Below are 12,456 nucleotides of genomic sequence, written 5' to 3'. Positions count from 1 at the left end.
TAATCAGTATGAAAGAGATTTCATTAATCTATTTATGAAATGAGGCTAAAATTCCCTATGTCGGACATTGCCGAGACCGACATTAGATATTAACTTTATCATTTTTTTTTTAAGTCATGACTTTTTTGTCTTGCCTGAACAGAATTCTAAACAATTCATAAGGATAACACCGATTCACCAAAGCAACAGGAGAGTCAAGGGAATTATTTGGACTGCAAGCATTTATTGATGGCGCAGCGTCAAAAGACTGTTTTGAGACTCTCCTACGAGGAGACTCAGACACTCAAAGATGGCGTCAATCTAGTGAACCGCTCAGAAAACGAGAAGTATGTCATTTTTAAAGAACCAGGGAAGGAGGAGTACAGGGCATGCAGGAACAAGTGCAAACATCAAGGTGGGACCTTCATCAAGGATATTGAAGATGCTGGAACGTGGTGAGTCAATTCTTGCCTTTTTAAGGTTTCACGACAGTTCATACAGTGGACATGGTGGAATGTGGAGTGTGGAGGTCAAGCGAATGTTCTCACCAAATTAAAACTTTTGTCGGTACATGTATTAAGGCTTCTCTACATATTTGCGTAAAGGGTATTACTGGTGATAAAAAGTTTGGGTAACACCTAGGAAGTTGAAATTTGAAGTCATCTTACAAGGGCACAGAGGGAGTAAAAAAAAAGAAATAATCAACTCAGAAAATTGCCATTCATAAAAAAAAAAACATTAACATTTTTTTTTGTTATGCAAGGTTAGAAAGCGTTGTTTATCCAGAAACATTTGGCATCATCTTTGTGTTAAAGTGTTCACGCTTGGATGATGATGAGGAGCCTACTGCACAAAATGAAAATGCATTGCATAGCAATTATTTTTGTTTTGCCTCGATGTGTATTGATTTCATTCATGAATTAAATCTGGGTGTAGCATAAAAAATGAAACACAAATACAATGCTTATTCAAAACACAAACAATCCATTCTTCAATTTATACTGCAAATAATCTCTCTTCAATATGAATAACTCAGTTATCAATCAATCCCACTGATAATTTCTTCACTAAGAAAATATTGACATATGCCAAACATGATGCCAAACATATATCCCTTAAGTATATCAAATCATATAACTCTACTCTATTTGTAAGAGCATAATTCGCATAAAAAAGAAACAAGAAATTTTATACAAGTATATAATAAAATCCTTTATGAAAATCCAACCAGCCTTCCTCCTTCAAACCAAAACAAATCTTCATTTATCCTATATAGATATTAAAGCCTACATACCAAATATCTTTCTTACAAATTTTATTTATAACTATCCTTCAAATCGAATCCCAATTTCATAAACCCACTATTCACCAAACCCAGAAACACACCTACACCCACACCCACCAACCCACATACACACACACGCACGCACACACACACACACACACACACACACACACAGCCGAACCGATACCACCTTCCTTCCTGATGAAGCCAGTTCCAAATTAACGCACAAAATACATAAAACATAGTGAACAATATGCATAAAAGCAACATCCGCCTGCAAGCACCCGCTCCGAATCCAAACACAAACCCTTCAGCAAACTGGGGGGCATTTCATCAACGAGTTCGTCGGAGGTTTTCACCGACAAATTTGCTATCAGCCAATCAGATGCAAGCATTTCAGTAGCTTTTAACAGTTGTCAGTGTAAATCACTGACAAAAAGTTTCATGAAACAAATGGTCCCCTGATCAAACTCAAGCAGTTGACAAAAACCACCATTATACCTAGCCCTTCATACTTGAATCCCCTCCTGCCCTGCCCAAACAAAACTCTTACGATTCCAACAAATCGGTTCTTCACGCCTGTGTGCACAAAAAACGAAAATAAGTTTGATCTGATATATTCGATAGGTCATGTGTGTGCGGCAACATTTCCTGACCCATAGCAGAAATAAAGTATTATGTGGCACATACACACACGCACACACACACACACACACACACAAACACAAACACACCACGGCACACACAAGGAACGCACACACTGACCCACACATACACAAGGAACACGTACACCAACACACGTACACATACAAACACTATAACACAGTCACAGACCGACCAGTCCTATGTGCGACTTATTCCTTGTAATGTTGATGTACAAAACATTCATCATTATGTAGCTATATATATATATATATATATATATATATATATATATATATACACATATATATATATATATATATATATATATATGTATATATATATGATTGATTTTACATTCCATTTTCAAATTAAAGTGCTTATGGGAAATTGTGATTTTACAAAAAAATTTCAAGTCGTAATTGTAACTTATGTAAATTATGTTAAACAATAGCACGTTTTTATCCAAGCGTTAGCCCACACCTTGCACACCATTCAATTGTGATAACGAATGATTCGGGATAATTTTTTTTTCTTCAAAACATTTATGATAACATTTCGTTCATAGCTGGTTTGAAAAACAAATCGCAATGTTCTCTGTGAGTGTGTGTGTGTGTGTGTGTGTGTGTGTGTGTGTGTTTACTCACACTTATGTAACTACCAAGATATGAAATCAAAGTTTTGTACCAGAACTTAGACGTAGCAAAGTAGCAAATATACTCTCTGTGGACAAGGGAGTCAAACAGTTTTCATCCTAGAATATGCACCGCAAGAGGATGGATTATGTTTTTGAATTGCATGGTATACTCTATAACGTCATCTAATTTGATACTTTTACACGCTCTGCACGTTGAAAAATCTCTATATTCACGTGATGTGCATTGTAACCACTCGATGAAAGAAAACAGAGTATGGTAGAATACACAGATATTTGTGGGTATTTCGCTTGGTTAGTGGAATCTATGAATGGTCTGGCATGAAATCTTTCTCCAAATTTTCAGTTACAAAAACATGATACGCTGAAAGGATCTTACTCAGTGATATTCAGGGACCGATCCAGGAATTCCGTAAAGGAGAGAAGCCTTTCAAAATGGAAGGGGGGAGACGCACGCCCCCATTTTTTTATTTTTTGTGTGTTTTGTTTTGTTTTGACAAACCGCCCGTTGCGCCCCGTCTGGATGCGCCACTGATATTACATACCCAATGTCTTTTTGAATGATAGGAATGTATGTGTGAGTGCTTCCGATTGTAAGATCAATGTTAATACATAGTCGATAATGTTGACATGTATTATTGTGCGTGTACTTCGGTCGTTCCGATTTAAAGTGGAAAATCTAGCATTTCAAGCATTTTTTTGTATTATCGTGGCCTTCTTTCCGGTTTGATTGGCATGTGTGAAGGATATAACAACATTACATGTGCAAAATGGAGCAAATTCTTTAACTGCTTTAAATGAGAGTCCACAGGAGATAGGCGTGTATTCGGTTTCATCCGTAGTGTTCCGCCAAATTATTGACAAAATGTGCATTGCAATGAGATAACGGGTCACACACGTGGAGGCACACAATTCAAAGTGCACATCTACAAATCAGCAGTTTGTGACATAATCGCAAAATATAAACTAGAAAGGAATGAATACATCAATTATTCATCCTCGCATAGATACCATTTTTAAATATAGTTTTTGTTATGCTAGATTACGTAATGAATGTAGACGTCTTAGGTTAATCTTCCTCCCGACTTCTAAAGAGCTCAATAAGAGCGGTGTATTCACAACATTTTATTTCTTCTTTCTTTTGTTGAAATATGTATGTGCCATTATAGATTTAATGTCTGAGATTCAATATCGATTTATTATAATTTTGATGACAATAAAGTCCTTTACTTAGTTGGATTGAGCTACTTGTAGTTTTATGGAGTTAAAGTTGTATGAGCACGCTTTCCCTAGTGTGGTCAAATGTGTGAAACACGGCTGGAAGCTGGACACGAGGACAATGCACTATACCAACCCACCAGAGAGCTTTCAGCAAGAAGAGCTGGGTAAGCTTGCGATTCATCGCGTAATTCTTTAATCGTTGCATGTGGGAATTCATTGGGCATTCATTACGCATCGTCGTTGCTGCTGCCATAACATTATACAGTATGTTATATCGTGAATGGCGATATAGAATTGTATTTTAAGATAGTTTCGTCTACTGTGGTGTAAGTTTATCTGGGGCCATCCTCCTAGTCAAGCTCTGCTTATGAAGATATCCCTAATGGAAAGAACACAGTGTGATCACAGTGTGGTCACATAGTCGACTATGTGAAACCGCTCAAATTTACTAGTGTTGAGATGATTTCGCACTGTGGTTTGGTTTCACAAAGTGTTCACATGGTAATGTTCTGTGTCACACTCTGAATTGATGATTCAGAATGTTTTCACACTGTTAAAACGCTCGAATTTAACAGTGTGAAGAGATTTCAAACTGTGCAAAATGTGTTCACATTGGGACACAGTGTTTTTTTCCAGAAGGATGGTCCCCTTCATCTCCAATTTCACGTGATATCGTATATATATTATTTACCCCCAATTTGAACTGTTCCTTTCGTACAATTTACATTCAATTTGACATTGTTGTATGTTTTTTCCTATACATTTTCTTCATACAATCGTACCCCATAATCTGTATTGATGAGTTGGAACAATTCATATGATTCATGCCACATCGTCAAATTTTGTTATGCCTTGTAATGAATACGGAATACAGAAATGAACTGAACATAATGTTTACTCACAAGACATGACTGAACGTCTCTCATCTATCATGTCTATTTGATCTCTCTTCCTGGATTTTCTTCCCTGTCACACCCATTTCTTCTTGATTCTCTCTCTCTCTCTCTCTCTCTCTCTCCCTATCCCACGACGTGGGTTTATCCTATTCATGTTCACGTCCTTCTTTCACGTATCTACCAAAGTAAATGCTGTTCGGCACCCTTTCTAATCCTTATATTCATAATCCTGTAAAACCAAGCATAAATTTATTTGCACAATCGAATGTGTGCAGTAACGAGTAAGACACAGATACGGACACTCCGTGCGCATGAAGCAACATTGGAAACTGCCAAGCCAGTCCAAACGAAACGAAAGGAACGAAAATTCTTGACTTAATTAGTCTTCAGGTGGATGTTAATTCATTTTTTTTTTCAATTCAAATGAATTAAATTAAAAATTGTAATTTATTTCAATCCAACTTAACTTGAAATGAAGCAAAATACAAAGCATACATAAAAAAATTATTATTTTATCATTTTGTGAAGCAGCCTACATAATGTGAGGATTATTTAGTACCATTGTAAAGGCCCTACAGATGAAATTACGTAGAACAACTAAGAATAGCAGTATATATACTTAAAGCCAGGAATAGCAATGTGCGTTTTAAAATCTTTGATTTAAAAATCAACAAAGCGCGATAAAATTTCCTACCTTTCACCGTGTGTTTTTGTTGTGTTTTTTATTCATAGGAAAATGTAGGTGCGTGTTCATGTCGTTTTGCTTTTTCTTATCAGTTCCACAGTCAGAATTCAATGGTGATGTGTCGTTTGTTGAACTTTACCCTCCTCAACCGTGGGAGAGTGACGTAAGGCCGAAGCAACCATTACGTGTGGGTGAGGTGAAGGTAAAAACATGATCTTTTACCATTTGCTAGGTTCCGTGAACCCGCAGAGTTGAAACTGAAAAACTTTAGTGGCTGATATGGCAACATTGTCAATGTCGTCATTCCTTTTATGTTTTCCAAGTATATTTGGCCCGAGCATAAAGCAATACAAGAAATATCAAATATCAAATAAAGATCATATTTAATAATTAATAGAAAGCCATTCATATTCAATAGAAAATCACCAGGATGGGACTTTTACTTATTCAGTTTAAAGAATGTTAACTAATTGGACTCAGATATTTGTTAACACTCTTCCAAAGCAGTGCCGAGATCACGTAGATAACGACGTAAAAAAAAAAAAAAAAAAAAACTTCTTACGGGTTTTGACAAAATAACAAATGTGCATATAATCACAGATATATACCGCAGTTGTATGCGTTCAATTGAACTAAAACCTGACAAACTGTAACCCTAATTCAGAAACGAAAAAAAGAAGAGAAAAAAACCCCACAAAAATCACACACACAAAAAGTTCATGTCCTTCATAAATGACAAGCAGGCTCAAAGACCAGAAAAATCCTTTCTTCTCTGCCCAATTATGTGCATATATCTTACTTCTTTCTTTCCTTTCTTAGTTGGCATACTTTAACCATGCCTGCATGGAGTTGAATCTTGGTGGTACAGTCATGTTCACCGACCCGTGGCTGACCGGCCCAGCCTTTGCCAGAGGCTGGTGGCTACTGCATGAACCTCCAGCTGACTGGCTTGGCCGCTTGTCCAAAGCTGACTTCATTTATATCAGCCACCTTCACTCAGACCACCTTAGGTAAACCTAAGTCTTGACTGCTGTGCTAAATTCCCAGAATAATCATCAAAATATCTTCATGTATGTTAAAAATCCGACCAATCATACTATAAGGAAATCACATCGTAGTATGACATCATGAATATCATTGCTGACTATAGTTGAGTAAGAACAATGGCAAAAACGGCAATAATCGAATGTCATGACTTGCTCCAATATGTATTGACAAGAAAAGCCCAGAAAATTGTAATAGCAGCAACGGTCTGTGATATACTTTTACCCCTTTACAAGTTCTATTCATTCTTTATTTATCCTCCACAGTTAACACGCAAACGGAAGTTTAGCAAGAACAACGAAACAATACCTTTTATGATTTTTATTGGACCGTAAAGACTATTCAATCGTGAGATCTGTTGGTTTTTTTTACTTTCGCAGGTCATTCCAAAAAGACACTTATGACTTCATTGCCCCAAAACGAAAACAAACAAAAAAAGAAAACAATGCTTAAATGAAGATGTTATGTATTCTGTGTCCATGTTTAATCTTGCAGCTATCCTACTTTGGAACTGCTGTCGTCTAGAAATCCGGACATTCCGATCTACGTCGGAAATACGTCAATGCCAGTGTTCTGCAAACTTGAAGATAGCGGGATCCAGTTGAACGACATTCGCATTCTCGAAATTGGAACCTGGCATTCGGTGAATAAATATTCACATCACAACATAACACGAACGTACACAAGCAATATATATATATTTGCCCTTTTCATCATATTCGTTTCTGGCTCAAAACGTCTTGTGATTTTCTCCAGAAATCTTTTTGATATTGTCGATGTTTATTGCCGATGTAAAACACGTTTACAATTCTACTCGTTGGAATTATTTTTATTCCCACTATTTTGTGTGTGGAATGTTATATAATGAAGAGAAATTGTGAAGACTGTTAGATCTGACGTCTTAAAGGAGACCTCCGGATGATTTTCAGATTTTTACATTTGATAACTATAAATTAGATATACTGAGGACAGAGTTTCAGAATTTGTGATAATTGGGATAAAGAATAAGAATATTTTCAAAAATGCATGAGTTGGGGCTTGAGGAAGCAGAACGAAAGAAGAAGGCATGCATAGATTATACACAGGTGAACTCGCAAGCAAGCGGTATTGTAATGAAATTACACTGCTACATTTCTGAAATATGTGAGCCTCCAATATCATCATCCATGTTCAGTGTAATTTGTTGAAGGTTTTTCAATGTATTGTTTCTCTGCTCAAGAACCACAATAAATTCCACAAATCTATACATGGAGTTGTCGATTTATGTACTACATGATGTGAAATCATGAAATTCGTCTGGAATGTCCCTTTAAAAGCTCCGCGATCTGTATTTCAATAATTATGTATACGAGCGTATGCTACTGATTCGATCTCATTCAAGGTGAACAAAGACACTCGAATTATGATCATGATGGACGGAGTGCATCCTGACATGGATACCTGCATCCTTGTCGACTACAAAGGTAGGTCGAAATCATTAAAAACGTGTAATACATATTCGTATTCGCCTTCGTTAAACATCCCTGCTGAAAAGAACACAGTGTCTCACAGCGTGAAACACGGTGTGAACACAGTGTGAACATATTGTGATCACAGCTGTTTCAATCTGTTCACATTGTTAATTTCGAGCGTTTTGATAGCGTGAAAGCATTGGGAGTAATCAATTCACAGTGTGAAACACAACTTTACTTTGTGAACACTGTGTACGCACAACACAGTGTGAAATCATTTTGTACACTGGTTAATTCGAGCGTTTTCACATAGCCTACTGTGTGAGAAACACAGTGTGAACACAGTGTTAACACAGTGTGAAATCTAGTCACACTGTTAAGTTCGAGCGTTTTAACAGTGTGAACACATTGTGAATCATCAATTCATAGTGTGACACAGAACATGACCATGTGAACATTCTATGAAAACCAAGCCACAGTGTGGAATCATCTCCACACTGTTAAATTCGACCGTTTTTACATAGTTGACTATTGCCTTAAACAAATACATACTGCTACTGAACGTTTTCGACGTGCACTTTGCTCGTTTTGCTTATATTGTTATGTTCGCGCTTCTTGTTTCATACGTGCGGTTTCTACTCCGAAGAGTGCACGTCGAAAACGTTCAGTAGCAGTATGTATTTGTTTAACGCAATTTTGAAGTTTTGTACCACCAGCATCTCTTTGTATAGTTGACTATGTTACCACACTGTTAACACACTGTCTGACACTGTGTTCTTCCCAGTAAGGTATAGATAAGTACATTAGACAAGAAGTAGAAAAAAAATAATACGTTGAAAACAGCAGGTGATCTGAACTTCGAATGTTTTACTTCTTATAGTGACAATGTTTCGAATGCTTACCTCTTATAGTGACAATGAATTGCAGATCAATGCTGCTTATACACAGTAGTGACCATTTCTTCTTGTACATTATTTCCTCACTGATCGAACAAGTAAAGCCTTCACTTTCCTATCTCATTTTCACAAGAAGACAATGAGGAGAGAGAGGAGGAGGATGAGGAGAAGGAGCAGGGTATAATAAAAGTAAAAGGTTGAAGAAATGAATGTTTGTATTCTGTTGGTTTTCAAGGTTTTTTGTTGTCGTTTTCTCTAGTAGAAAATACGGTGATATGATGGAAAAATTGATTATTTTTTTTATTCTTCTCCTCATTTCCATTTTGTAATGAAAAAGAAAGAAGAACAAAAAATATTTGCATATAATCCTTACCTTTTATACTGATTGTAAATATTGTATATCAGTGCTGCCTATACACAGCAATGACTACTTCTCTGTGTATATCCTTTCTTCATTGATAAGATAAGTTAAGCCTTCACAGACCCACTCTTATTTGCACACACAAAAAAAAAAACGATGAAGAGAAGGAGGAGATGAAGGTAAATTGGATTTAGCTTTTACCTTACCTGTTATACTTATCATGAAATAGGATTATAGTGAAAGTAAACTTAAAGCAGGTTATTTCCTGCGTGACATCATTTTACACCTTTTCTTCTTGAATTATTTCCATTTTGTAATAAACAAGGAAGAGGAGAATGATGAAAGAAAAATCCTTTTATTTGTTAAAATGACTGGAATCTGTGTCAAAGCTGACTTCAAAGTTTAATACATTTTGTGTTTGTATGTGTGTGAAAATTGCCCAAACATAATACGCATATGAAGTTTTTTCTTTTTCCCTTTTCATTTCTATTTTCTAGTAAAGACAAAGTAATACATACAGTACGCATTTATTCATAATATCTATTCCACAATGTATGTCCATGTTGACATCAAAGTTCTTTATGTTTTGTGTGGAATGCTGATTCTCATGTATGACCTTCAGTTCAAACCCAGTATTGAAACAAAAAATATTCAGATGATAAGGAAGAAAGGGAATAGGAAAATGATCCACATAAACCCCAGTTATTTGTTTATGTAATGTATGATAACGTTGATCATAAATTAAGATATATATGTATTTGTTGTATGAGCCCCCCTTTTCCGGTACCAACCAGGTTTGAATACATGTTTGTATTTGTAATAGTTTCTCGGTAATCAGAATTATCATTTTATTTTTTGTTTTTGGTAACAGTTCAGGGAAAAGTTAACTCATATAATCATTTTTGTATATAATTACAATTAACAAAGATAAAATGTCTGTTTGTAATGTAATACGATAAGATTGATTTATAGCTCTGCTACACGAAGATGCCTCAGTTTATCTTATGGTGTGTTTGTTACTTGTACACGGCCGGAAAGTATGCATCCGTTTAACACTAATGAAGTAATGTTTGACAAAATTTGTTATATTTCTGGAATGTTGTTATTATGAATTTTGCGGTAGCTGGGGGGGGGGGGGGACACGGATCACCTGTTTTGGGACACCGTCGCCCATCAACCTTCGTTGCTGTACTGCTAAGTCTTCGGCTTAATCATAGGTGCTGTTCATACTCATGGATAGTTATGGCAATTTATTGTATCATATCAGGTGATGTTGGCCCTTTGACTGCCGTTGGTTGTCTTAAAATTCAAAGCGATAACATATTCAAAATAACTGGAGATTGGGAGGCGTTCTGTTGTCAGAACGTTGTTTTTATGCAAGAGTGTAATGAGGTAATAATTGTGCAAATATTTTTCCCAGGTGACAAGTCGCCTTTATTTTTTCATCTATTCTCGGCTTTGCTTTTTGCCTTCTTTTGCACACACACACACACACCTGTAGACACATGAATTCCCACGAATGTTATAAGTTAATTGTATAGCCGTTCTGTTCAGTTTGTCAAGGTTTGTTGTCTAGATTCTCTTTTCATTCCCCCTCTCACTCACTTCTTTTTTTCTCTCTCTCTCTCCCTCCCTCGCTCTTCTATCTAGGGTACTCACTCCGTGAGACAGATTGGGCTATTTATCATTCTATAAATTATATTTACACATTGTGTACTCGTATTTTGGGCAATTTTGTTTGTATTTGCATAACAGTTTGATGAAAATTTTAACAATAACAATGGAATTGCATTTTTTGTGTGTATGTGTTTTGCATTACTTTGATATAATTGTTCGTAATGCTTATAAATCCCAATGGTATAAGAATTAGTTATTTGGGATAGGCGATCCGACTACCAAAAGAAATACAACAATAACTGGTTCCTTATTTTGTCATTAAGTGGTCGCGAAGTTTAATATGGTCGTATACGTGTATAGTGACGAATTTGTTATTTCTCTCTCTTTTCTCATTTTCATCATCCCATACGTGTTTTTCTTTTCTCATCCCCATCATCATTATCATCTTCATCATTGTCATTCACTTCTCTTTTCATTCATCCTTCACGCACAGAAACCTCTTGTGTAACGTCATATTGAATTGAATTCAAATTGGAAAGATTTCCAAATACAGTTACGTACTGTGTAAATGGATTTAAGACAGCAATCATGCTTTGAGTTAAATACTTCAACTTCTGACAGTAATCATTATACAACTACGGAATTCGTTGAGAATTTCAGAAACTCGAAGAATTTTAGTTTGTTACATGTTAACTCTAGGAGTTTAAATAAGAACTTTGATTCTTTTGAAACCTTTCTTCATACTGTAGATGATTTTCCTTTTTCAGTTATTGGTATCACAGAAACTTGGCTGCATTCTACTTCAGCAAATCTATTTAATTTAACAAATTATCATATGGTTAGAGCAGACCGTGAAGGAAGAAGAGGTGGAGGCGTAGCATTTTACATTCATGAAAACCTGCAATATAAAGTAAGAGCTGATATTTGTTTTGAAGAATTTGAAGTATCATTTGTAGAAATAGAACGTTCCAAGAATAAAAATACGATTGTCGGTTTGATTTATAGACCCCCGAATACTCATAATGAATTATTTTTGGAAGATTTGGAAAAATGCTTTGCACGTGAAAATAAGCAGATATATCTAATGGGTAATTTTAATGTTAATTTGATATGTGATTATGACAAAGATAGAAACTCTGAAAAGTCCCTTCAATTGATGTATTCAAATGGATGTTATCCAAATATAAACAAACCAACAAGAATTAATAACATTTCATCCACTTTGATAGATAATATTTTTTTTCTAATATTTCTGATAAAGAAATTGTCAGCGGTTTATTATATTTTGATATATCTGATCATCTTCCCATATTTGTTATATGTTATGATGAGTCTTTTGTTGAAAACTCATCCAAACCGGTAATGTATAGAAAGAAAACGCCTCAAAATATTAAATCATTTCAAGCAGATTTGGCATCTGAACAGGGGTTTGATGTTTACAGTGAGTTTGATGTGAACACCTCTTATGATAATTTTAATAGAAAAATACAATATTATTATGATAAAAATTGTCCTTTGGTAAAGTGTAAAAAGAATAATAAACATGGGAAGAGGCCTTGGATAACAAAATCGATATTACATTCAATACATACAAGAAATAGGCTTTATAAGATTTATATAAATGATCCTACTGATTCTAATTTGAGAAAATATAAGATATACCGAAATAGATTAACAACTGTGATAAGAGATTCACGAAAAGTATATTATTCTGATAAGTTGAG

At 35.4% G+C, this 12,456-nt stretch overlaps 1 protein-coding gene across 1 annotated transcript in view; it reads left to right on the top strand.

Annotated features, from left to right (window-relative positions):
- Positions 1–228: 228 nt before the first annotated feature.
- The window catches only part of LOC139729728 (cytidine monophosphate-N-acetylneuraminic acid hydroxylase-like), a 59,995-nt gene continuing 47,767 nt past the window's right edge, over positions 229–12,456 (top strand). Inside the window, exons 1-6 of the mRNA XM_071640665.1 lie at positions 229–434; positions 3,855–3,946; positions 5,456–5,565; positions 6,183–6,373; positions 6,903–7,050; positions 7,789–7,870. Coding sequence (XP_071496766.1) covers positions 229–434; positions 3,855–3,946; positions 5,456–5,565; positions 6,183–6,373; positions 6,903–7,050; positions 7,789–7,870 — 829 coding nt within the window. The remainder of the gene's footprint in view (positions 435–3,854; positions 3,947–5,455; positions 5,566–6,182; positions 6,374–6,902; positions 7,051–7,788; positions 7,871–12,456) is intronic.

The sequence above is a fragment of the Diadema antillarum genome, unplaced genomic scaffold (genome assembly GCF_040938485.1).
Source record: "Diadema antillarum isolate AM-2024a unplaced genomic scaffold, OU_Dant_1.0 seq00000256_RagTag, whole genome shotgun sequence".
Classification (NCBI taxonomy): Eukaryota; Metazoa; Echinodermata; class Echinoidea; order Diadematoida; family Diadematidae; genus Diadema; species Diadema antillarum.
This window is presented reverse-complemented; position numbering and strand designations above follow the sequence as displayed.